The 27,669-nt window shown below is 41.2% G+C and overlaps 1 protein-coding gene across 1 annotated transcript in view; it reads left to right on the forward strand.

Annotated features, from left to right (window-relative positions):
- The first annotated feature begins 538 nt into the window (after positions 1–538).
- The window catches only part of osbpl6 (oxysterol binding protein-like 6), a 30,562-nt gene continuing 3,431 nt past the window's right edge, over positions 539–27,669 (forward strand). The window contains exons 1-21 of the mRNA XM_070837863.1: positions 539–702; positions 10,138–10,260; positions 10,716–10,769; positions 12,062–12,175; positions 12,260–12,430; positions 13,856–14,000; positions 14,181–14,284; positions 14,747–14,839; positions 15,678–15,846; positions 17,336–17,466; positions 19,523–19,630; positions 20,035–20,166; positions 21,035–21,122; positions 22,304–22,557; positions 23,007–23,144; positions 24,179–24,242; positions 25,708–25,786; positions 26,591–26,735; positions 26,889–27,033; positions 27,183–27,309; positions 27,547–27,669. Coding sequence (XP_070693964.1) covers positions 556–702; positions 10,138–10,260; positions 10,716–10,769; positions 12,062–12,175; positions 12,260–12,430; positions 13,856–14,000; positions 14,181–14,284; positions 14,747–14,839; positions 15,678–15,846; positions 17,336–17,466; positions 19,523–19,630; positions 20,035–20,166; positions 21,035–21,122; positions 22,304–22,557; positions 23,007–23,144; positions 24,179–24,242; positions 25,708–25,786; positions 26,591–26,735; positions 26,889–27,033; positions 27,183–27,309; positions 27,547–27,669 — 2,654 coding nt within the window. The 5' untranslated portion in view covers positions 539–555. The remainder of the gene's footprint in view (positions 703–10,137; positions 10,261–10,715; positions 10,770–12,061; positions 12,176–12,259; positions 12,431–13,855; positions 14,001–14,180; positions 14,285–14,746; positions 14,840–15,677; positions 15,847–17,335; positions 17,467–19,522; positions 19,631–20,034; positions 20,167–21,034; positions 21,123–22,303; positions 22,558–23,006; positions 23,145–24,178; positions 24,243–25,707; positions 25,787–26,590; positions 26,736–26,888; positions 27,034–27,182; positions 27,310–27,546) is intronic.

Here is a 27,669-nt window from a genome sequence, read left to right on the forward strand (position 1 = left end):
AACTAGTCATTGTGGCTCTACAAAGATTTAATGTTTGCTGTTTAATTAAAGTAAGTGGCACACAGTTAGAGGTACAAGCCAATATAGGTTAATCAGTTACTCAATTCGTTGATCGAATTCTGAAATGGGAGGATTTCGTGCACCAATTTCATTCATACGTAATCAAAGGCTTATTCAGTAATGCAGATGTAATGAGAGGAATCTTAAAAACCCATACTTCAAAGACTAGCTCAGGGCATCCTGACTGAGCATCTGTGACTTTAACATATTGAAATTTATGGAGGACATTTCTCAAAGCCTAGCAGAGGCCCCAGATCCTCGTTTCTTCAAGGAATAAGCTCGACTAACCATCGTTTGGTCAGTGACAGTGTGTCTGGTATAAACAGCAGCACTGTAAAAGAATGAGGAAGGCAGAAGAAAATGAAATAGCGTAACTTCCTGACCTTTGTTTTTCAGATGAACAGCGAGCAGTGACTGTGAGGAAGTGTCAGAGGATGCTCCTGGTCTGCGGGGCCCAGTGCTGAGGGAGGTCCACCGAGCCAACTGGTGCCCACCATGTCTCACCACCAACATTACCAGCGAGGTCCCCACGGCCGCACCATGAGCTCTGAGGAGAGGAGCGCCACACCAGTCAACAAGACCTCCACACCGGTTCACAAGAGCGCCTCCTCCTCTTCCTCCTCACAGCGCGACAGCCGGCAGGTAATTACCAGGCCAAGGGACAAATTCGTCCAGAAATAGTTTCTAGAGAAGGCAGAACTTTGGGTGACTGAAGCAGAAGTAATATTGGGAGGAGTCAATATTATTTTTAGTTGCAGTAGTCTTCTGTCAGGTGAGTTTATGCAACAGAAAAGAGAGAAGGGAACTGAGCCCAACTGGAAAAACTAGGCTGAAGCATGAAATATTAATTCAGCAGTTTCACTGTGTAAAATGAATACAGTGAAAACTGTAGTTTACTGACCTAGTCAGTTGTTAAATAATCATCTGCCATCATCCAGTGTCACCTTTTGAAGTAAAACAAATGGAGCAGCTCCAATTTTTTCTGCAAATCCTGCACATTTCATTTGTCCAGTCAGTGAATTCCCTGCAGTAGGACTGTCCTTGACTTAAGACTTTCTTTCGGTCCCATATTATGCAAAATGCACTTTTTTGGCCTGTCAACATAAATATGTGATCCTGGTTTATTGAGAAACAGGACATGTGACGTCCTCCAGCCCTTGAGGAGGCCGTCTGTCCACGCCCACTGAAAACCTCCTGAATTCGCCATTGCTTTTTTTTCCAGACTAACTTCAGCTACCAGTAACACAAAGATGTCAAAGGCGAGAGCGAAGCAACAGACTGTTCTGTTTTTGTAAAACAGAGCATTCAGACAGAGGCTGAAAACAGCTGCTGCAGCCGTGTCTGCTATGATAAGAATAATGTGTTTTTTGAACATTGAACATTAAACCCTTTAAACCTGCTCTAGTCAGACCTCCAAATAAAAGTATGAGTTTTAGAATGAGCTGAATATGGGACCGTTAGTTTTGTACATTGTGTTAACAAGTTTTGATCTGCCTTCCTCCATAGCCAAAACCTATGACCTGAATGCTCACACACTGAACATGAACAGTTTTGTCAATTGACAAGTCCAATAAAGTTTATTCAGACAAGATGACTGCATCATCAGAGATGACAGAAACAGAAAGGCAGCATTACTTCATGCAATTCCACTGTTTGGAAAACTGGAAATTGGAAGAAGAAAGACAATTATTGACAGACGGCTAAGAATATGCAGTATCTTTTGCCAGTTCTGTAGTGACGTTCAGTTTTTAGTCTCAGTCAACACCACAGCAGACACACCAACAGTGCTCCTAAATTTCAGACCAGAAATCCATTCAATCTATCAACAGCCTGATTATTGGTCATTTGGGCAATTAATCAAGTGTCAACAAACGACAACGAATCTAGCTGAAATTCGGTTTGATTGTAATTTGGGGCAACTAATTCAGGGTTAAATTCTGTCCTAACCCATGCAGTTTCTGTCCATCTTGTTAGTAAATAAATCAGTCAAATTGTTTCCCTATTTTCCCTGTGCAGATGAATTCTCTTCTGAGAATGACTGATGATTAATAGTTTATTCGCTGTGAAAAGTCCATTAGAAAAAAAGACTAATTGACTATCAACCCTACTAGACCTTATCAGCTGATTAGATGGCATGGCAAACAATGAGATACACTCTTATTTCACAGTTCAAGTGCCTAAACTTAACCCCGGCAGTAAGCCATCTGAAGCCCCCAGCCCTCTTTACCTCACTGAGCTGCTGTGTCACTGTGGCCGCACTGAAACAGGACACCGAAACTGGAATCTCTGACATCACAGCTTTTCCGTCTGCACTGGGTGATGAATATTTCATGAGGGACAGGCGGAGGCTTGGGGCTTCGTTGAACATGTGGCACGCTCTGGTATGCTGTGTGAAAGCCCAGTTTGTGTCCACAGGAGTCGGCTGTCGAAGGAGAAAAGGGAGCTGGTTTGAGAAATGGGGCCTGTTTGAAGCGCCCAGTCGAGGGCCTGCTGCCTGACGAGGCAGACAGTTAACCCTTTCAACCCTTCTGTTCATTATTCCGTTCTTTAATGTAACCTACTAGCTTTTGATAACAAGACCTTCATGTGTGAAAGAGTTCAGCATTTAATTTCCCAGGCACTCCACAGTCTTAAAGCTTGCTTAATCTGAGAGCAAGGTTATCTATTAGCTCTTCCTCTCTTATTCATCTCTTTTTAATGTGCTGAATGAAGATACCATCCAAAGAAGCAGCCACAAAGATAGCAACAAATGAGGCCTTTGTCCATTAGATTTCTTTATTTTGTGCACCAACTTGATCAAGACCTAAAAATAGTCAGCGGTGTATTCAGAGCACATCAAGAATTTAATTGGGAATTAGTTCTTGATCGTTGCAGCTGTTTTGTGTTCTCACTAAGCAGTGTTTGCCAAATTATGCAGTGATGTAGCTGCGGGCGATCCAGACAGCTACAGAGACAGGTGTATCATTGTTAGAGTCACAAATCTTCTCCTGTTCAGCTCAGCTGCCTCAGGGTTTTAGCTCATAACCATTAGAAAAATGTACAAGGAAAGAAAGGGCATTTGTCTCCTGCTTATTCCTAAGTGCATTTTATGAGGCGCTGACTTTAAAGTCAGTCTTCAGATTTGATTGAGTTGCTCAAAAGCTGCTGTGCTCATCGTGTGTGAGGCTCTAAAATGGATTGAACTGTTCCCATAGTCAAGAATGGACTTTTATAAATTGTTATTGTAAAATAGATTCTTGCACAAGTGACTCTGAAAACATTACTGACTGATTTGTGAGTGCGTGCCCAGCTGCGTGTCTCTGAGCTTTATTGATATTATGCAAAGTTTTCCCTGCACTGTCGTTGTGTATTAACCTTTATGATTATGTTTTCCTGCGTCACAGTCTGCTCAGTGGGCTCTTTGCAGGGAGTTTTCAGTGATATCATGCTGGTGGACTACTGTAGAGAATATGCAGTGCAGCACATTTTCCCCAGAGACGTCCTGAGGAAGCACAGTAGACGCTGAGAAAAAGACCTGAGCTAGCTTGGCTGGGCGTCAGTTTTTGAGGAAAAATGAGAGCGGGGCATTTTGTTGGGGGAAAGCCTTAATGAGATCCAGCCCCCATTTCCAAATCAATACATGTCACTTTCGCCTCTGCTGACGACTACTGTTCACTCAGGAGACCCTCATGAGAGCATTTAGAGGCACCACCTGCAGTAAGCTTAGACTTACACACACACAAACACACACTTACCCGTTGATTCTGGATGTCACTGCAGCTATCAATTTTTTCTCTTGCTGCTTGTCATTTCCTGGTTAGTTAAAGTGTTTTCAGCTTAGGGACGGAAGGAGAATTAGGTGGAGTCACGAGCTACATAAACATGGCAAAAGATTTGTATGATTTGTGAGCGATGAGAAATCAATGATGCGATTATCAGTTAATCTAAGGCCACATAAGGGCTGTTTTCAGGGTAATGACTGGAACAAACGGATGTTACTGTAGATGAAAGACTGATGGAGCACTTGCGTGACTGCATAAATCAGTATCCTCTCTCTCCTGTATGGACGTCTTTCTTAAAGATTGAGGATTAGGTTTAGGCTTTGCATCATATCTGAGAGTCTAATGTGCTGGTTTGACATGCTTGATAATATAATTTTCTCTAGCACACAACAGACCAACTTAAGAACAGAGCAGAACAGAAATAAACTAGAAAAGGAAATATGTAAACAAAGAGAGGTGGTTTTAATCTTAGATATGTTTGGCACAGTCTGTGTGTCTGGTATCATATTTCTGGTACCAACTGAAGTCTTGCCATGACATAAACCGCCTTAACCCCTTTGCTGTATTGCTTAATGTGAGGAGACAGTGGTTTGTTGTCTGATTTATTGTCAGAAATGATGCCACGGATAAAAAGCCCTGGATTCAGAGTCTGATTGAGCAATAAAATGATTTCTAAAGGGATTATTATTTATTGTTGCAAAATCTAGACTGAAAATAGCGCAAGGTTCCCCTCATTGGAACCACCTGCTGGGATAGGCAGGCTAAATTCATGTTTTCTTTTGAATAATTTGTTTATTAAGATCTTTTAAATTGTACTTTGTGTGTAAAAATGCCAATTAATCATTTGTTGTTATTTAGATGTTGCTGGTCTTACATGGTCTCTTCCTGTTGAAAACCTTTTTCTATAGTTTTTTCTTGTTAGGTGTGAGTATGATGATTCCTGAGCCAAATTTGTTTTAGTTTACAACAAAGCTTGAAGGTCAAAAACTAGTAAGTGGGCCTTGAGTGAAGATAGTTTTTCTGTTCTCATTTAATCATCCGCACCGTCTCTCTCTATCTCAGTCTCTATCTCTCGAGTGAGCAGGTCGCACATGCGGACTGTCGGTCTGTAACTGAATCTGTGGTGTTTACTCAGAGCCATACACAGCCTCTCAGGGTGTTAACCTCTCATCCATGAAGCAGCCCACCCTCCAACTTTCTTCCACTGCTGAGCCAGCCAGACACTGCAGTGAAATCCATCCTCACGACATTTTCTCTGGTTGTTAGTTGCCGGAATCAGTGGTGGTTGCAGAAGAGCATGTTATTTTATCAAGGAGTGCGGTTTCATAGTTCAGTATATTCTTACGCAATAGGAGACCACGTACTGTAAGTTACAATTTTAATTCAAGTTCACGTATCTTTTATTACCACACGGCTCGGTTTTCTGAATTTATTTCAGTACAGATGGAATGATAACACCACATACACCCAGTGCAAACACAGAAGATGTGTGCAAAAGAAAAGAAAACATACTATACACAACTTCACATATCGTGCAATTTGGCTGACTTACTACTAACTGTACGTATTTGGGGAAGAGGCTCCAGTTAAGGTGCTCTGTCCTGCCTCCCTGTATCCTCTGCCAGAGGGGAGATGCTGAAACAGATGGTGAGTTAGGTTGAAATCTTGATTGCATGAGAGAGGGTGCGTTGAGTGTACATGGAGTCCAGTGTGAGAAGTTTGTCTATTGTGTGCTTGGATGTGTTTCCATAATCCAGAGCATCCAGCCACTATAGACGGTGTCTGATATGGTAAAATTGGACCAGAAAGTAGAGGCTCTTTTGGAATTTGATGGCTGGCATTGAAGTCCTATTTCAGGTCACTGCTGATGTGTGTACAAGGAACTTGAAGGAATCAGTTGTTGTAATTAGTTGGTTATGGATGAAAATGGGTGCTTTTGTAGACTGTTTTGTTCTGAGTTAGAGATGAAATGGTATGAAAATACCACTATGCACTTGTTTTCTTAAACATTAGAATAATTATATGGCCAGTATCTTATGTAAACCAATAAAAAATATATTTTTCCCACCAAATGCAGCCCACATTGAACGTGTAACATATGTGGACTGTTCGCAGGGCAGCTGCTGCAGCACTATTCTTACCTCCCCTATAATCAATGAAGTGGCTACACCAGGTGTGAGAACAGCGTGTGGTGTGTATGCACCGCGGTGATCCGCTCCACAAACGTACAAATAGGCCAGTCTTCTATTTATATTTGCAAACATGAGGTGTGTCTAAAAACAAAAGCTCACCATCCATCACAATGTAGCCAAATATGACAACACTTCAGTTCTCTATCAGAGCGCTGTCACTGGTTTCTGACACGTTTTCAGTGAAGCAAATCAAACCCATGCTGCAGCTAGAGTTGGATGTTTATCTGAAATCATTGGTAAAGAGGGAGAAGAGCAACTGGGGCGAGAATGCATGTGGTTCTCTGGTCCTGTGGTTTTGGTTTTTAGATGGTGGGAAGAGATGTGGGAAGTGTCTCTGACAACTTGGCTCCTGTCCTTCAAAAGGTCCAGGATCCAGAGACACAGTGAGCTGTTAATGTTCATGTCCTGGAGTTTCCTGAACAGCTTGAGAGGGGTGATGGTATTAAACACTGAACTGATATCGATCAACAGAATTTGTGCATAAGTATGTGTGGACTCTAGATGGTGGAAGGTGAAGTGCCAGGGAGACCTCATCCTCTGTGGACCTGTTTGGAAGATATACAACTTGTAATGGGTCCATCAGAGGTGATGTGATAGCTTTAATGTGTACCAGGGATTTACACTTGAATGTCCGTGAAGACTGGGGCCAATTGGTCTGAGCAGTGGCTGAGTAGGGCTGGGTTAGCTGGTCCGGGCCTGCTATTTTGTTTTTGTCCAGCTAGAAAACACCCTCCTCACTGTATTTGTTTCAGTTGTGAATGGTGGTGGTAGGCGTGAGGTTGGGAGAGGCCATGTCTTTGTAGTGGGCTTCTTAGGTAGTAATTATTTAGTATTTGGTATTTTGTAGAGAACACACAGCTATATAGTGAGAAGGCTAGTTGTGAACTAGCTCTACACCTACTGTCCCTCGCCCCATCATCAAAATAGTTGTTTGTCGATGGGCTAATCATTTCATCAACTGATCATTGCAGCTCTCCTCATAATAGTTCATGTCATGATTCATTTATTTAAAAAAACAAGAATCTCAAGTTCTCTCAAGTTTTCCTGAGACAACAGCATAGTTAAACTGTAACAGGAAACATCTCGAAATAATAATGTAATAAAATGTTTGCAGTTGCAGCCGTTCTTGGCTTCTGTAGATGTCTTCTTTAACTGTGAATGAACATTGCTCAATAGAACAATTGTTTGACCCTTATTTTGTTTATTATGGGTAGTCAATAATTTTGTAAGCCCCTTAGATTTAGGACCCACGTGAATGTTTAAAAGGGTTTGTCTGTTTCATTGTCTTTATCATTCTTTTGTATAGCATCATTGAGTTTTATTGCATTCTGAATATAAAGAGTGAAGTAGGAAACTGAAATTGGTTGTTTTGTGTCTATGTAGTGCAGCACCTCAGGAAACGTAGTCCTACAGTACATCAGCAGTCAGCAGCAGACGAGACTGTTACTGTACACGTAGATCAGTGTCTACAGGAGAAACTTGTCATCAGAAGTAGGATGTCGCACTGATATTTATAGTGCTGATTTAGCCTAAGGTGTCCCCAGGGAGTGTTTGTCCTTTCTCCTGCTCAGGGAGACTTTAACTGTAATAGTTTGATTCATTGCAGCATTAAAATGTCTACCGTGCTACAGTGCCACTGTGACTGTCATTGCAGGGGGCGGATACCATAAGACTAACACAAGTAGACTATTAGATTGACTTAGTTGATGATCTGGATGATACAAGTCTTATTTTTTAAAATATATTCTGATTATAATATAATATATATAACCAAGTTGTTCCACTGATGTGTTAGGAATCTTTTTCAGCTGAGACATGGAAAAGTAGAAAGGCAAAAGCCTAAATCAAGTTAAAGTTACTGAATATCAAAGAAACAAGCTTATGAAGCAAATCTTTTTAAAGCTTGACATGGAAAGGCAGACAGCCTCTGACTGTGTCTGCCACAAGATCCTTCATTAAAGGAGTAAGTTCACCAAGAGGGACCGGCTCATTCAGCTTTAAATTATTCTGCAGTGGGATCAATGAATGCGAGCAGAGTGCAGGAAATCACTTTGGGTTAATTCAGTTCTGTTTTTCGGGGTCAAACAACAAATACAAATTCTCTCAGTGCAGCAGTAATTTCCATAAAACCGATTGTTGGCATATACTTTCTTATTTACGTGCAGCCAGAGGTTGTGTGGACTGTTCCTCATGAGGAATTTGTTGATTTATGTCATTGATGGCTGGGACCTTAAAACGATGGTCAGGAAAGAGCATTGAATTGTAATATCTGCAGCACAAGCCATTTTTTATTTAGTGTAGTATTGATTTATCAATTTAGAGCCATTTGAGAGTCTGTTTGTAATGCTGCAGATAGCACACAGGAAGTTTGTCTGCAGGGTTTCTCACAGGCTGCTGCTCATTACAGCCGTGCACGGAGGACGCTCATCATATGTAAGGCTGTTATGCTCTAAATACAGAATTGGCGATACATTGATCATTTGAAAGTCATTATGACCCAATCGCTTCAAGCGAGTAGTGAGTAGACCGCTAACTTTTACTTCAATATGATTACTTTGCATGTTAAGGTACATCTTGTTAATGAAGTAGAGCTCCTCCACTTCCCCAGTCGCACAGGGCCACTGAAAGGAAGAGCTGTCGGCGGCGGAGAAACATGACCTCATTACCAGCTCGCATGGTCATTAGATTAAACAAGCTGTTGTCTCCTTTTGTTAAATGCCCTGCAAACCAAGGTCAGGTGTCGTAACCCACACCCGATGAGCTGTCTTGAAGGTCGCTACACCACAACGTGCAGTGAAGAGCCACAGGCTGTTATTTGGTTTTCCACAGTAGCTCATGCATGTTAAGTTGTGGGTTTTACCTTAAAGGCTTTGCCGTTACTGATTCAGGTATGAAATTAAAAATGTGACTGCACTTCACCAAATTTTATTTTATTGATATTTTACTTAATCTGATGGAAAACTGTCCAAAAAGATATGACTGCAGGTCATGTGGTGATACTGTTACAGTGAGTAGACAATGTTAATGTCAACGTTTTCACAACATTAATGGAAGACCATAATGCAATGCAGTCAGAAGATTAGTTACAATAAAAGATTCTGCTTTCACCTTTTCTTGACTCTTAATACTCCATTGATATCAAGGTTGCTTTCTCCAGATCCACGTTTAACACACAGCAGGAGGCCATTTGCAGGCCTTATGGTTTGTTTAAAACCACTGAAAAGACATCCAAGAGTTTAATTTAACACTCACAAATCAGCTTGTGTACTTCATCAGGACAGTGTGTGTGTGGTTTGATCAGGTGTGTATGACAAACAACCCAACAACTGTCATCAGATTTTGATTAAACTTGTTACTAAGTCCTGATTGGTGCACAGACATCCATGACATCACCTTTTTCTTATTGAGTCCTGCCCACTCGCAAAGAAAGAAGAGCACAAAAATATTAAATGATCAAAACCAAAAACTAACGTTTGCAGAAATATTTGTTTATGTTCATGTTGAACCCCAGGAAAATAGGCTCTCCAGACCTTTAAAGGCATTCTATATACTAAATGACAAATTGATTATTGTGAGGCAGCCCTGCTAACACGGGTAGGTGAGACAGGGAAGTGAGCACATCAGTTAAAAGAAATCTAACTTGCACACAGAATAACTTCCGAATCATGTGGATCATGTCATGTCAGGACAGCACAGGAGGACGGTGATGATTCTCATCTGTTCCCAGACATTTTGCTGCCATCAAAGCTATGATCCAGTGACTCCTAGTGTACCCACCAGTGGTAAGATGGCGTCATGTCTTACCTGTCCCTGCCTGACCCTGCCGTCCCTCTACTCCAGAGGCTTCACTTTGATTTACAGACCCTCTAGCAGCAGGAAGAGCACAGTCAGGAGAAAGCTAATGGAGTGGAAATGCTGAGAGAGCAGGATGAATTTGAATGGGGCGGTATTTCTTTAAATGTGTACTATTATACAGGGGAAAAGAATAAATAAGTGCTGTGTGTATTTCTGTTCTTGTCTTCTGTCCATCAGACTGTGGACATAACAAAAGCATTTTTTTTTGTCACTACAGCAAGTGTATTTCCCATTTTCTGACACAATACCGTAAATTTGTTCCTCTCTAGGAGGCAGACAGCTGGGAAATCATTGAGGGGTTGAAAATCGGCCAGAGCAATGTTCAGAGGCCCGATAAGCACGAGGGCTTCATGTTGAAGAAGCGGAAATGGCCCCTGAAAGGCTGGCACAAGGTAAGATCCACAGGCAAAGCTAAGCTTTCGCCTGTGGAAAAACACTTTCAAACACAGACGCTCCAGGAATGTTAAACAGTTTGCTGTGAAGTGAAGCGCATTTGCTTGAAAGAACTTCCCCTTTTCATGCACATCAGTTTACCCTCCCTGGGCCTCTTCCCTAATCATACTGGCTATTTCCTTTGAAGTCATCACCTTCAGTATCAGTTTGACTGTTGTTTACTCAAAAACCTCAGTACCTTTGGACACCAGTCCCCTTGGTTAGCATGTTTCATAACTCACAACTCCACAATACACACACAGCCAGCGTCTTATAACTAATAATGAGAGACTGTCGATGACTTTGCATTTGTATTGAATCCACAACATAAGCAGGTCCAATGTGATATATATTCAATGTCTGCCCTCCTTGTTATTTAACCAGCACTTTATTTTTGTGCTTATTTTCTCCGCAGCGTTTTTTTGTTCTGGACAATGGTATCCTGAAGTACTCCAAGTCCCCCATTGATGTAAGTAACCCTGACTACAACCCACAGGCAGAAACAGGACAGCCCGGCCTGACATCAGCTTGGCTTGGCAATGAGTCAGCAGAAACATCTGCAGCACGGGTCATGATGTTCAGTGTGTTTCTGCACGCCATGTCACTTTGCAGGAAAGCTAGAATTTTACAGACAAAATGGAAATGGAAACGTGTGACTGTGAAGAAACCAAAGACTCAGGCACACTGTGGATCATTTGTACTCTATTTACAATGTTTGGGTCCTCAGACCTTCATCAAGTCTTTAAATGTCAGTGCTGTTTGTTGGGCTGCAACTAACAGCTATTTACATTGATTAAATTTGCTGATTATTGTTTTTATTTCAATACTGGAGTGATCATTCGGTCTGTTAAACCTCAGAAAATTGTCGGAAAATGTCCCTGGTTTAATTCCACCTGGGGGTCTTTGTTGCATGTCACACACACCCCTCTCTCCCCTTGTTTCCTGTGTTTCTAAGATATGAGGCAAAGAAAAGCAGCAAATTCAGATGAGCTCAAGTACCCCTTTATAAGCATTATAATCCTCCAAATGTGTTTGTTTAAACTGGATGATAAAGTAACCTTATTTCCATGCTTGTTTTAATCCTACACACACACACACACACACACACATATATATGTACATATATATATATTTTTTTCAGTAAGTCAAGGCTTTATTTCTAGAGCACATTTCATAACTCAATGTGGTTTACATTTAAAAAGAGACATAGAAGAGACATAAAAACATTTTAAGGACAGAAAGACAATAACAAAAAACATCAATTTATACATAGCCACAATACCAACCCCCAACCACACACACACACACACACACACACACACACACACACATACACACAGACACACTAACACTCTTCATTTCCCTAATAGAACAGGAAGGTTTTAAGTTTAGTTTTAAATGTAGATATGTTTTTTACTGATTGCAGCTCATCAGGCAGACTATTCTACAGGACAGGTCCACACTAACTAAAAGCACCTTTCCCAGCTCCTGATCTTATTCAATCGGAAAGCCACAGTCTGCTGACCTGAGAACTTATTATTTCAGCTGTAGCTGTTTGACTAAACTAACTTTACCTAGTTGAGGCCTGAAGGCTGAAACTATTACAAGTGATCAACAGTACGGAGCATTCTTTGGCTTCTCCAGAGCTAATGATGTGAAAGAAGTTTCAATGTAACTACAGATAAAAATGATGTGTGCACAAAATGTGCAAATGATTTGACTAACTCTAAACTGATAACTGATATGTTCCTACCACTTTAGATCCAAAAAGGCAAACTTCATGGCAGCATCGACGTTGGCCTCTCAGTCATGTCCATCAAGAAGAGGGCCCGTCGCATCGACCTGGACACTGAGGAGCACATCTACCACCTGAAGGTAACACTGATGGGAATATTGCCATTCCAGCGATGATGTCAGCGGGTGACAGAGTCTAATGTTATCCGTCCTCTTCCTCTTTAGGTCAAATCGCAAGACATCTTTGATGCCTGGGTATCCAAGTTGCGTCATCACCGGCTTTACAGACAGAACGAGATTGTGCGATCTCCGCGGGAGGCCACCATGCGAACATTTCCTCCCCCAGCTGCCATTGACTCCCCCCAGCCTGCCTCGAGTGTGGTACGTGAGGCCAAGGTGAGCCAGCCCTCCCACCCCCCCATAGCACCATGAATTGTGCTCATAAGTGGGAGACAACAAATTATTATTTTCATTATCAATGAATTAAATGTTTGGTTTAATGTCCATGCCAGATTCCCAGAATCCAAGGTAAATGTCATATTTTGTCAAAGCCCAAAGATTTCAATTTAAAAGCATACAGAACTGCAAGTCCTCACATTTGAGAGGCTGGAACCAGAAACTATTTGACATTTTTGCTTGGAAAATCTTTTGAATTAATAATTGATTGTCTTTTAAGAGATCAGCTTAAAACACAATATTTAAGATTTGATCTTGATATGGACTTTAGTAATCAGACAGCTTGAACATTCATATTTCTATTGTGTATCTAGCACTTCTAAAAGAAGACTGCGTCTGCTCTGAGCAGAGGGCGATTACTTATTCAAGAAGGGTATGTCATGGGGAATGAGAGATTGCCTAGTTCTGTTTTTACTGGAAAGTGGGATAGCGTACCAAAATATCCAGAAGAGAGAAAGTAAAATCTCCTCAGCATTCACAGTGACGGCAGGTTTGCGTCTGCCCTCCAATTGATAACTCAACACCTTTCGCTTTGGAAATATTTTCTTTTCAGTTTCTCGAATTCCATACAAATACTGTAGAGTATGTTAATTTAAGAGGACAGTTCTTCACAGCTTACATGTATGGAGGCCACAGTTTCACTAAATGTGCTCTAAAGACACGGTTGTTGTCATGGCCCTGAAGTGTCCCCGTATTTTGTGGTTAATTGCCAGACTAATGGCTGTAAATGTGTAGACGGATATCTGCCAAATGCAGTAACTGACTGGACAGATAGTTGTATAGTTTCTGACCTGTGTGTAAGGATACAGCCACAGCAGGTTCTCCTGAGACGGGGGCTCTGTGCCTCACGCTGGCCATTAGAGGTGATCAGTGGGATCTGGACTCAAAGCAGCCGGCTGATGAGCTCTCCCAGAAGAACAGCTTAAATGAGAGACTGCAGTCCTAAAGTCAGATTCAACTGCGTCCAGAGCTTCAGAAGAAGGACTATCATTTCTTTTTATTTTATTTTTTTTAATTGACTTTATTTATTTACTAATCTACTAACATTTCAGTTTCCACATCAACATAAATTTTCCAGAGTTGGCTAATGAGGTCATTTTTATTTGAAGTCCCTCGGCAGGTTATTACAAATCGGATACCTGCTATTATCAATACCTCATCAAGCTCTACAGTACAACACAATACAATATAATACAGTAACATACAATAAAATACATGATTACATTACCAAAGTAACCGCTACTCTTTCTTAACTATAGTATATCAGTTGAAGTACTCTTAACAAGTGTGTAACACACTACAGTAAACTCTGACATGGAGTTTCATACAAAACAACCAAATCTCTCCTCTCATGTCCCCCAACAGCAGGCCAAGCCAAGCAGCTTGCCATGGCAGCCAGTGGCCCCTAGCAGCAGCAGCAACAGCAGCCTGCCTGCCTCCTACAGTAACGGCCAGAGCAAGGTGGTTGCTTGGCTGCAGGAGTCAGAGGAGATGGACAAGTGCGCAGAGGGTAAGTGTAATTTCCCTCTTTATGCTGGAAACAAATCTGATTTCACGAAGAATTAGATTACATCACACCTCAGGCCCTTACGATAAGTCTTCTGAACCCTGAGCGGAGGACTGCTAATCATTTCATGGCACATAATGCTAAATGTGTTTACGGGCATGTGGGTGTGAATCTTATTTTCAGAGCTCGCGCGATGCCAGTCAAACCTGACTGAGCTGAGTCGGTTACTGCAGAGTCTGGAGATTCTACAGCGAACACAGTCAGCGCCCAACTTCACAGATATGCAGGTGCAAAAGATGTCCACACACTTGCATGCACAACCAGAAACAGACACCCGTGCACAGGCACAGAGAGGAGGGGAAGCATTTCGTTTAGAGGTTTGTGTGTGAGAGCATATGTCTGTCTGTGTGTGTGTGAGGCTTTTAAAAAAAAACAAAAAAAAAAACAGCAGTAGTCTTCATTGCCTGCCCAGACAGACAGGATTCAGGCAGGTTCACAGAACACCTACCCACCTCTCTAACTGATCCGTATCTATTAAATTAAAAAAAAAATTGCATTATAGTTTTGGCTGAGATGCATTTTTTAACACCACACATTTCCATTTGCCTCAATATATTGTTTGCAATTCATTCATGGGAATGTTGTCTTTTTTTTGTCATTTCACTGCAATCAATGTTTGTGTTTTTTTTTGTGATGTGCTTGTCCTAATAACCACACTTTGCATATTTTGATCCACGTGTACCACAAAGGCCAATTGTGTAGAATTGTCAAAGAAAGAAAAGCGCTTGAACAGAAGATGGAGAACAAAAAGTGTCGGCAAAGATGCAAAATTCCAGCTTCAGGTATCTCTTTTGTGATTTTTGCTCTGCCACATAAAGACACACAGACACAAACAGACGGAGACGTTTTGATGTTTATCAATTTGCACACATTCAAATATGCAGTCCCCTTGTACTTTTAAAATTAGTGGGACCTTTACCTTGATGTTATAATTCACATAGATCACAATAAAAAGTAATTAATTTAGTTAAGACAAAAAGCTAAGTAATTGCATATATCAAAAGGACACATATAAATCATCATGTATTGTAATTCACTTGACTTCTTTGTTGAGAGACACAATATATTTTATATATTGTGTTCTGTTTTTAAGACATGGGATCATTATAGCACACATTAACAATGGAGAATTGTTGCTTTTTCTGTCTGTTTTTTTTAAATCTTTTTTGCTGTTTAATCAGTCTTCACTGTGTGTCATTGCCTGAGGGATGATTTCTTCATCTTTGCGAGTTTTGTCTAATATAATAATCTGTGCTTCTTGAAAAGACTAAATATGCTATTATTCATTGTTGCTTTTTGGTAACCAGCCCACACGCTGAAAGGAAAGTTTGACACATTTATCTTTCAGAATCTCAATACATTTAACCTGAGGGGGAATATCAGTAGACGGTGCAGAACAAGGAGTAAAAAATGTATTTTCCTTCAAAATAATTTCTAGTGTAGGTGTGAAATATCAGATACTATCAGAATAATTGTTACCATCATACTGCACAGTCAAAGTTGGCCACGCCTTATCGGGCCGAGGCTCTTCACAGCTGGTTCTGACTGTCAGACACCCAACACATCATTGTCCCGCTCAGCTGACTGACAGCGTCCTCTGTGGTCGTCTTCTCTCTCCAGGTCCCTCTGTCTGCCAGTATGTCCCCCATCCGCCTCCACTCATCCAATCCTAACCTGTGTGCCGAGCTGGTGGACTTTCAGCCTCCTGTCTCCCGGCTGACAGACAGCGTAGAGTGTGCCAGTGACTACATTAAACTTCAGGAGGAATTCTGCACCATCGCCCAGAAAGGTACACAGGCAGCATGCATGGGTGCTACAGTAGGGGTTATCAGATAGATCTATCGATAGATCGATGCGGGGGGATATTTAGCCATCTGATAGCTTAGATGACACAAACAAAAAAACACCAATGCACTCAAAAATACAACAGTAAAAAACACAACAATAAAAGCTATCTGTTTCAATTCAGCTCAATTCAAAATGGTTTATTGGCATGAGTGTAACAAAGACAATATTGCTTAAGTGTCAAGTAATAATGAGATTATTGTAAAAAGAAAAGGGAACAAATAATAAAATAAAGGAAATGGTAGATAGAGTTAGTAAATGTAAAATACAATGCAGCAAAAAATTTTGAGAAATATATATTCAAATGCAAATTATGCATAGAATGACACAGCCGAGTGTTTTTCTTTTCATATGTAAATCTTAAAGGATTATTCTGGTTTGCTACTGCCTGAATCATACTCTCATGCAGTAGTAATGCCCATCGTTTCTTTTGGTTATAATATCATTGCACTTGTAATATTAATTGCTGTGGAGTAATCTTGGAAAAAGGTGACATCACTAAAACTAAGTCAGGCAACAAACACAATCGCACGGGTTTCAAATCTAAGTCTAAAATTAGATTCAACATTGATTTGGCCTGCAAAAGGCTGCAACTCACTCCAAACGTTTAACTCGTGTCAAAAGTCAATTCACTGACTGAGGAATTTCACCTTCATTGCTGCTTACAACAGGACAGTAAGAAGTCTGTGAAGCCGTGTCATAAAATAATCCCCTGAAGTAGAAGGAGAAGTGTTTCTATTTGATTGTTCATTGAAAATTACATTCACCTGGTAGTAAGGTCAAATATCCTCTACAGCCAGAGAGAGACATCAGCCCTCTGCATGAATCGACCCGCTGTTGTCCGTCTTTCTGTAACATATTCACATGTTCAAATGATAGATAAAACATCACAGGTTGCACTAACAAGCTATGAAGTTTTACACCCCTATCAATTCTTTTGGCACCGTGACGCTACCTGATTATAGACATTTAAGTTTTGAAAGGTTTTAGTGGTGGTCTGAAAAACTGTTCACATTGAAATCTACTGCAAATCATGAGCAGCATGTTGATGAGTATACCTGAGAGTAATACAAATTGCGTGAAAAAAATTCAGGCCAACTCGGTGCGTCACTGGATTAACTGAAAATGAATGTATTTATAGTAATGAAGATAATAAAAATTAAAAATATTTATAGAGTGCTATTCAAGATATTCAGGTCATAAAGATGCTTTACATGACAAATTAGATAAAGGGCCGGGAAAATTAAAACACGATACAGGGAAATCAATACAGATTTTATAATTATATAATAATAATATACTATTCAAACATTAAAAGCAAGTTTTTGAACTCAGTGTGATAGAAATCTATGTACGGGATAGATGTGAGTTTCACACAGTACAGTGTAAAGGATTTTTTTTTTATTATTTCTGCCTTCTCTGTCTCTGTGCAGTCCACTCTCTGCTGAAGTCGGCCTTCAACACAGTGGCCATAGAGAAAGAAAAGATCAAACAGATTCTGTCCGACCAGGAGCAGTCAGACCAGTCAGCCCAGATCAACTCTCTCAGGAAGTCTCTGTCACAGGTAATGAGCTGTCATCAACCATTCCCCATGATCCCTCTTTCTTTCTTCATACCATTTGTTGGGGTTAGTTAATCTGAGCTGTTTGTCAGACATATTGGGCCACTTCACATTGGTAATGCTAAGTATGATGTTGTTTTAACGTATCATTACCAGGAGAGATGAGGACATTACCGGAGAAATTACTGCTGTAATTGAAGCAATGTGTCTTTAGTGTCTTCAGATTGTTCAGAATGTCTTCCATTTTGTATGTGTCATGTTGTTAGATATGCTCATGATGACAGTCTGTCAGACAAAACTCGCAAGCTACAGTTTATTCCAAGCAGTCACGGTAATCACAATTAAAAGAGATGATGTGTGGAGATGAGAGCATAGGCAAGTGAGTAGTGAAAGTTCAATCATCTTCCCCATATTAATTGGTGAGAGAGAGAAATGTGCCGTGCAGTTCATTAAATCGGTTCCTTAGGGCTGTCTCTTTACTCCAGTGATTTAATTGGACTGTTCCTCTGCTAACAGTTGACATCGTTTTGGTGAAATGCTTCTGCTGCTTTATCTCCGCTTTGTTCCTAATTGGATGCTTGTGTGACAATAGGCTGGGGGTCAGGTTTTTATGGCAAAGCTCTGTAGGACGTGAATAATCAGTAGTTATGGTTGTTATAGCTACAGCTGTGTATGTCAACTGTTTTCATCTCATTTCTTCATCTCTCTTTTTATATTTTATTTCACATGCCCACATTTACTTAAGGCACCTATAGTCGATATTGTTATATTAAAAATGGAGCACATGACTACTTGCATGTGAAAACGGTTGTCGTTAGAGAATTACCACCTGACGCTGCAGGTCTACAGAGCGCTTTAGCATTTTGAACCAACACATGAACATGAACCAACTGTGCTACCTGCTAGCAACAGACAAAGCAGCTAGTCTGTGAACACAGTGTATCACTAACTAAAGAGTGAGCTATTTCCCTCTGGTGTTGGTGGCGACCAAAACAGAGCTCACAGGACACTAAATATCAAACTTGTGTTCACCAGGCAGCCAGAGACTTCAAGTAAATGCTAATATTGCTCTGCCTACTTAACTCTATATTCTGGGTGTGTACTGGCAAATGTCATAACTTGTTAATCCTATTCCACATGTCACCCAAAAAACATCAGTTAATGATGTTTAAAAGAATAGGTTCACATTGTTTTTCCAAGTCTTTTTTTAATACATCTGTCATTCCTCCTGTCTCCTGTCCAAACTGACTGAGAAGAGATACTTTCTAAAAGATGGAAGACAAAATCTCAAGTCCTCATTCTGTGCAATAATGTATCCCAAGGTTTGGCTTCGACGGTCAAACAGTGGTACCTTCATCCTGACACTCGGTGCTGCAAGAAAATACTGTGCATGGAATCACAAAGAGGGTATTTCATGCTAAAATGACCATCTTAGAGATACTCCCTTGATGCACGTTTCGCTAAACCAGATTACTGAAGCCTCGTATTAGCTGCAGCTAACCTCTGCATTTCTGTGTGGCTTTTGACCCTCATCTTTTACAGTGTAGTTGCTTTAGTAAGGATCTCTTCACTGCCAGTATGCAAAGGAGGAATGACAGGAACTAATAATGTGCAAGTATTAAGATTTCTTATTGTGTCAAAAAGTGTCTACATCCAGTCCATCATACACTAAATCTTCTATCCACTCCTGCCCAACGAAAACAAAAAACAGCAGGCAAATTATTAACATATTTGTCTGAGAGATTCACAATCCTTAGAAAAAGAAGTAGATGATGCAAAGTACATCCCGGGTCCTTTTTTGGGTTTAGAGTCAATATCTATATCCAGAACAGTAAAAATGGCGCCTCTTGTTGTTCCTTTCCACAGAGCCAGTTCTTTCATAAGGAGTTTTCTCTAGATGTAGTGAAGAACCCAATTCGTCCGACCACTGGTTAAAACCAGGCGGACAGACAGTTTAAGAGTTTCCTCTGCACTGAAAAGAAGCACAAACCTTTAACTGAAACAGCCAACAGTTGAACCTACTATGTTTAGATATGAACATAATTTTTTTATTATTTAGGCCCTGTCCCAAAACGCAGAACTTCGAACCCGACTCAACCGCATCCACTCTGAATCTGTCCTGACTGAACAAGTTGTCAGTGTGAACATCATCTCCACGCCTGACGAGGTTTGTCACTGTGGCCAATCTATCACTGACAGAGCTCATTTCTTACTCTTACATTGATAAAACAACAAGGCCTCAAAGGCTGGCCAGGTCGCTGTAGTGTTTGCCTCCTGCGTCTGTCAATTGCATTATTGATTCCTGTCCTTATATATTGATGGTCCTTCCAGTGCACCCTGGCAGGTAAGCTTAAAGGATCATTATTCTATGCAGAACCTGACATCAAGGTTAATGGAAAAAAATTACTAATTAGAAACGGTTCGGACCTTGTCCTCTGGCAAGGATACACATGCTGCAAAATGACCTGCGTGTTGTCTTCTGACGGTGTTTGTGTTTGTTCAGGTCTGTTTTGGTTCTTCAACCTGTCATCATTGCAAGGAATAGTGAACATCTCGTGTGTTTGCCTGCAGGCTGGAGAACAGATGGGGATCCCTCTGACTCAGCAGGCCTCTAATGAGAGCCGACTCTCCATGTCGGAGTCCGTCTCTGAGTTCTTTGATGCCCAGGAAGTGCTTCTGTCAGCCAGCTCGTCGGAGAATGAGGTATAACAGACAGTTGAGAAAACTGCTTTACAGCTTTTTAAAAAAGGATTGCAGTTTGGACCACGAAGATTGGGTTGTAGAGGAAGCGGATAAAGGAGGAGGTTAAACTAGCCATGCAGCTGGGAAGCCAGATAAAACATCGCTGTGATGGCTGTGTGTGGATCCGCGGTTAGTCAGCAATTAATGATGGCAGCATGAAAAGTAGAGATAACAAATAACAGAAACTCAAACAAAGTCAGACACACAGGAGGGCTCCTTTTCAATCTGCCACGGCTTCTAATCCCTCAGTTGTGTCTCAGAATACAATCACTTTTCTTCTGTCTGCTCCTTTTGATTTGTAGCCTCTAGCTTTGACAAAACGGTTTGTAGCATCACTTGAAACTGTAATTTCTGCCTTCTCCCTTTTCAACTCCTGCTCCAAATATATGTGGTCTCCGAAGGGCCATTAAGCACTGTAGCTCCCCAGGCATCCATTGAGCCATGTTGAAGGATTACTCACCAAGGATATTCATCACCCCCCCTCATTCTTTAGCTCCAACGGTCGGCCCATTCAGACCTGTGTTACACTGTCGGCCAAACCCACACCAGCCGCAGGCAACTGTAATAGAGGCTATTACAGCAAGTTACTACAATAAGCTCCTCTCTGGCACCGTCAATGGCCTCATTGTGTTTGCTATATATAAAGTATGAAAATGCTGCAGTGTCTTATCTCATGATTACTGCAGTGGGACAGATAGCCGACGACTGCTGCAGTTTGTTAGCCACTGGCAAACTGCAGCAACTGTGGGTGTGTGTGAGGTTCTGATCAGAGTTTGTGTTGCACTCTCCTGCACTGACTCACTCCGCTCTGTACCTGTTCCCCTCACAGGGCTCAGACGATGAGTCATATGTCAGCGATGTGAGCGATAACATTTCAGAGGACAACGCCAGTGTGACTGATAACGTCTCCAGACAAAGTAGGTACAGTCCAATACCAGCATGATTCATGAGCATCCAAAGTTCCCTGTTAGAAAAGGGGAAAAATTAAGGAAGAGATCCCACTTAGCGGATCAGCTGTGGTTCCTCTACAGCATTCACACACACACTGGTACAGTTCTGGCAAGCTCATTTATCAGTGTGGCTGGGGCAGTTGACTTTGCAGGGTTGCTCCCTGCCACAGGCTCCTCTTAGACTTTATGAAAGCTATCTGTGTGGGATGGGATCTCCCTCCTCCATCTTTGTCACATACCACTCAGTGATGTATAGTATTTCATGATGAAGAAAACACTTTGGGTCCTTGTGGTCTGGAAATTTGAAAAAGAAGTGGGATTGGTAATATTATTTCAAGGTGATTTGAGTATATGTGGATGGCATAAAAACGTAAATGAAAGAAAGTACAAATATGTCGAGTCGCTACTCACATTTTTGTGTGTTTGATGCTGTGAGCTCTAAACCTGCAGCAACAGAGAGATGTGTCCCAGTTAGTTGAGCCAACATCAGTATGCGTTATACAAATTAACAGCAACAAAAAAGACAGATCCAATCAAGAAGCTGCAATCAAATAATCCAGGTCAGACATCCTGACTGTGACTCACAATATGTTTTAGGATCGATTTTTGAAGATCTTGTGTAGGACGTTTAAGGCTCTTGTTTTTCTGACCTTTTCCTCCCTTAAGAGCCTCTATGAAGGCAGAAGTATTTTATCTATTCCGGAGACCGTGTGTACTGTGGCGGGCAATTTACTGCAGGGGACGGAGACTTTCAAGTGATCGACCCAAGATCTGCAACAAAATCAACTTTTAAATCTCTTCCTAAAACATAGTTTTATTGCAGAGCTTACTCCGATTATACTTGAATCGTCTCTTTGTTTTTTTTATCTGATATTACTTGTGTGAGCTTTACCTATTTTATTCTTGTCCAGTTAGTATCTGTTATCAGTTAATATTTGTTATCTTGAGGCTGCAACTAATGATTCTTTTTTCTTTCATGTAATCTGATGGAAGATGGAACTAGGCTAGTTAAGAAAAAATTACAATTAATTAATTTTATTATTTACTCATTTCATTATTATTTATCGTGTGCCCAAGAAGAGCAGCGACTGTCGCAGATGATGTTCTACCATGTCTAGATTGATAATGAGTTGGTATTCTCTTCCCAGTGGCCAACGGAGACTTTGCTGGCAGTGCCTTCCGTAACGGACGGCGCACCTGCCTGCCAGCACCGTGTCCCGACACCAGCAACATCAACCTCTGGAACATCTTGAGAAATAACATCGGCAAGGACCTGTCCAAAGTGTCCATGCCCGTGGAGCTCAACGAGCCCCTCAACACCCTGCAGCATATGTGCGAAGAGCTGGAGTACAGCGAGCTGCTTGACAAGGCTGCGGAGACCGAGGATCCCTTTGAACGCATGGTAAGGAAGCCGTCATTCTGTCAAATCAAATCAAGTTAGGTGTTGCATCTGAAGGACACGGTGACCCTTCGTTGCTGCATAAATCTAATGTTTGCTCTCGCACAGCAGATGCTTCCACAGTGAACTCTGCAGCTGATCTGACTTTCAGACATTTTAAATTCCTGCTGTGTCTTTTTGTGTCTGTCACACCTGTATTTGTTTACACGTGAGGTGACATTGCCAGTCACAAGCCAGCGCAAACCATCCCACTCAGAGGCACTTGTGGGGGGGTGGTGGTACGCTCCGATGCAGCTGTCGACCTTGGATCCTCCTGTTTTTATCGGTCTTCTGTCCCTTTGATAGTGCTCAGTGCATGCTAATCTTCAGCCTATTTGTGACAAAGCCTGCTGATATGAACCAGCTAATCCTCTCTTGTTTATGTTGGCTGTGTTTTTATGACCGTCTGACAGGTTCTCGTCGCTGCTTTTGCCATCTCAGGCTACTCATCCACTTACTACAGAGCAGGAAGTAAGCCATTCAACCCGCTACTCGGAGAGACTTATGAATGTATTCGTGAAGACAAGGGCTTCTGTTTTTTCTCTGAACAGGTACGTCTGTGTGGTACATTTTAAACAGAAGTGTCATCTTGAACTATTAGCTATTATTGTCTGAGATGATTGTCTATAACTCTGTGCAGTGTGTTTGTTGGACCGGTAAATATTGGTGGAATAAAACAGTGATTCTCAAACTTTTTGGCTTGTGACCAATTAGAACAGTCATTTCTACTTCATAGTCTACCACTTGTGGTCAGTTCAACCAAACACTGATTCTTTTTCTTTGTTTTACAGTACAAAACAGCAAAGATTAAAAGGAAATAAAATCATTTATCACCTTGTTGGGGTCTCGTCCCCAGGTCCAGATCCACTAGAATAAAACATCCCAATAGTTGAGCTTCAGAGTTTAATCCTGAACTTGGAAACAACAGTATTTTATTATTTACCAATATTTGTCTTGTTTATGAAGGAATGACTGTATTGTTTTTAGTTACACACATACAAAGCAGTGTATTTATTCACTGTATTCACACTGTGATGAGGACCTCCATCACGTACATTACCCACACAAATTATAACACACACTGTAATTTATATTTCACTGAATTTTTCAAGGATGCACTTTACAACACAAGTATACAGCAAACTAGGGCTGCAAATAATGATTATTTAATTAGTGATTATTCTACTATTCTAATGGAGTAACTGTTTGGTGGATAGAATATCAAAAAATAATGAAAAAAGCCCAAAGTGTAAGCATTAGATAGCTTGTTTTGTTCGAAAACCCAAATAATATTGGCTAATCATATAAAACAGAGAAAAAAGAAGAGCATCTTCACATTTCAGGAGCTGGACCCTGAAAATTCTCTGAACTTTGCCCTGAAAAATTACTCAAACGTTTAATCAATTATCAAAATAGGTTCATTTTCTGTTCATCATTTAGTTCAGTCTCAGTCACAGTGTGTGCAGGTCATGCAGTCCATCGTGTGTCCTCTGTTTGGAGACAGACAGCGATGTACTGCTTATGATGTGTAATCTCAACAACAACAGCTGTCAGCTGATGGTTTTCATTTGATCTTGTCTCAAAGGTGAGCCACCACCCTCCCGTCTCCGCCTGCCACTGTGAGTCTAAGAACTTCACCTTCTGGCAAGGTAGGTTACACACCTAATTAGTGAGGGTTTTCCTCATGGGGACTCTGGATTAGCAGATGAGTCTGACAGTCTCAGTTAGCCTCTTTAAAATGGAAACATGTCAAATTACAAATTACACCCCCCTTCAACCCATAACCCATAATAATGGGAGTACTTTTTCCGCAAAGTAGGAGGGGCTTACTTCCATAGATACCACACACCATGGCAACGTTATTTCCACCATCAACCATGACTGAAATAATGATGCTGTCTTGTATTGTGAGGCAGCTGATGCTACTTCTAACTTGTTTTTTTTAGTAAAGTGCAACCACTAACTGGAATCAAGTAACAAAAACATATTTTCAGAACTTACCATGTAGTTTAGTGGTTTTGCTTTTTCTCCAGGTCCTGTCCTTCTCTGTACGGTAAAGACTTTGAATCATAGAGCCCCGGGTGCCCACAGACAGCCCCAATATGTTTTTTTAGTTTTGTTTTTTTAATTAAATTTAATTTACACATTGGAACGTACGTTTTTTGATTGTTGGTGGCGTCAAGAAAATATTGATGCTTTCAGACTTCCGTGACACAGCGTCCACTGGTGTGAATCTGCATCTTTGCATTGACTTTGTAACAGCGGCAGCCACTCAGAATTGCTGCTACTAAACGAAGGCCTCTCGGCTGCCAGCCAGCTGAGTGAATGTCTGTCCCCACCTCACTCTTGTTTTACCTCAGTTTTATCACTCACCTTTTCACTGTGCGTCATAGACGCTAGATGATAGAGAAACGTCTATCGTTTGTTTCAGTGTGCCACAAATCACGTGACAGCCGTTAGCTTGCCAACCCCAAACAACGAGCTAAAAAAATCTGCCGTTTGTAGATTTACCCTCCAGCAACTTCATCCTCCACTCTGCAATTCTATCAGCGAAATGCTCGGCTCCCAGGACGTCCAGCTTGTTTATTAGTACCAAGAGGCATCACTACGTTTTGTTTTTGTTGGCCATGTTTTGTTTTAAGTCTCAAACTGAGTGTTTGGGGTCACTCCTATAAAGGCACTATATTTTTCTATACATACCATTTTGTACATTTTGCCTGGTGTTTATTTCAGACCCTGTCTGTGTGTGGTAGTATGGGAAAGCTAGAAGCTGAAGTGCTCTCCTCTTCCTGTTTTAGTTGCACAATGGTTCACACCCTCCCTTTTGTGCCCTAAATCGAGCCTGTATTATCCTACAATACTGTACCTGGTGGCAGACAGCATTGCATAGTGAAAGCGATGATTATAAGGAACCAATCTAAACACTGATTGTGTCATTATTCTTTTGCCATTTCACTGTGCAATCAGCATTTACCTGATATGTTAAAGTGAAAAAGCTGCCCATTTCCACTTTGATGTTCAGCTGAAACTGAATTGAAATGTAAAAGGCTTTTTATGTCTTACATTTTAAAAAGATGAGCATTTTTTTATGTTATTCACTTATTCTCTTTTCAGATGTGAGATGGAAAAACAAGTTCTGGGGAAAATCGATGGAGATTTTACCGATCGGGACCATAAATCTCATGATTCCCAGGTAACTTTGATCCAGCTGCTTCGCTCAGTGATTGAACCAAAAGCCACAGATTTCATCCCTGTAGACGAGGCATTAAATAGTTTCATCTGGCAAGTGGTACTGCTGCTGTGTTCATGTCATATCACAATGCTGTAATAACCGTAATTGTTAGTTGTGACGTGTAAATAGCATCCGTGTCAACATGCAACACATAATTACGACTGGGAACCTCGTCTGGAAGCTGCAATATATCCCAAACATGGATGCTTCACATCAATCAAAGTTCGTACTGCGTAGTTCAACATTTCACTGAAATGTTAATATTTCTGTATGAATGTTTGTGAATTTACTTATAGAAGAAGAACTTATGTAGAACTTCAGAGCATGAATGGCTCATTAATACCTTGACTACACATTACCTAGAAAAGATTGAGCGAGCTGATATTACATGCCGGTACTCTGGTCGGCTACTGGGTTAAACTTTGACATTCTCTTCTGTCTTTACGATTACGGTTTTTATCCTGTAATTATGTCCTTTGTAAAGACACCAAAGTGTTGCCTGCTCAGTCGTTGTAAATACAAATGTATGTGCTCATGTGGGCCAGATGAATCTATAAAGATTTCCAACCCACAAATAATACCCTCGATGGGGCGGTTTGGGGAGCAGTGCAATGCTATTTTTACCGCACAAAATCATTTGGGCAGGAATGCTGAAAATCTGGGGCTGATTGTTAAGCTGCTAGATCCTTCTGTCAAAAAAACACTAAACTTATAACACACAAATTCAGACGTCACAGTTAAAAGTTGTTATTGTGCATTTTTTAGGTTTGGAGATCACTATGAATGGAACAAAGTCACCACCTGTGTACACAACATCCTCAGCGGACGGCGGTGGATCGAACACTACGGGGAGATCACCATTAGAAACATGAAGAGCAGCGCTTGCCTCTGTAAACTTACCTTCATCAAGGTGAAACACCTTCATTGATCAGTGACAGCAGTGTGAAGGTGTTAAATACACTGCCATCATTTCCATGTATTTTAATGTGAGAATTATCCCTACACTATAAATGCATATTGAATAAGGTGAAGGGAAGCCGACAGTGTGTTATTTGTCTTACAGGGAAACTACTGGAGCTCTAATGTGAATGAGGTTCAAGGGTTTGTGATGGATCAGGAAGGGAAAGTGATCCACAGGCTGTTTGGGAAATGGCATGAGGGCCTTTACTGTGGTGTCCCACCTTCTGCCAAATGCGTCTGGAGGCCAGGTAGGCCCGGGTTCTTCATGCACACTCACAGCTGGATTTCACATGAGACTGTAACCAGTGTAACTGGTCAAACTGGTCACTTAAGGTCCAGCATAAGTTTTTAAGGGAATTTGGGAATGGCTCTCAGGGTTGTTTCGTTTCTTTGTCAGGCTCCATGCCCACAGACTATGAGCTGTACTACGGCTTCACGAGGTTCGCCATTGAACTGAATGAGCTTTGCCCCGAGTTGAAAGATGTTCTGCCTCGTAGCGATGCCCGATTCAGGCCCGATCAAAGGTACGACATCACATCCTCAGCCGTTGTATGCTGCTGCCACCGAAATAAAAAAAAGTGCTTCTAATTTCTCACAAAGCATACTGCAACGTCATCTGCTGGTCATATTGTTTCTGTCTGATGAGCACAGACTGAGGTGTCCTGAGTGAATGAGATTCTTAATGCACGTGTTGTTGCTGTATTTGTATGTCTGTGATTTACTGTATGCGTTTACTGAAATGTGATGTTTGGCTCACACAGACATCTGGAGGAGGGGAACCTGGAGATGGCATCCTCAGAGAAGCATCGTATCGAGGACCTGCAGAGATCCAGGAGGAAGTGGAAAGAGGAGAACGACATCAAACAGGAGCCACGCTTTTTCAA

The sequence above is a fragment of the Pempheris klunzingeri genome, chromosome 10, assembly GCF_042242105.1.
Source record: "Pempheris klunzingeri isolate RE-2024b chromosome 10, fPemKlu1.hap1, whole genome shotgun sequence".
In the NCBI taxonomy this organism is placed as follows: Eukaryota; Metazoa; Chordata; class Actinopteri; order Acropomatiformes; family Pempheridae; genus Pempheris; species Pempheris klunzingeri.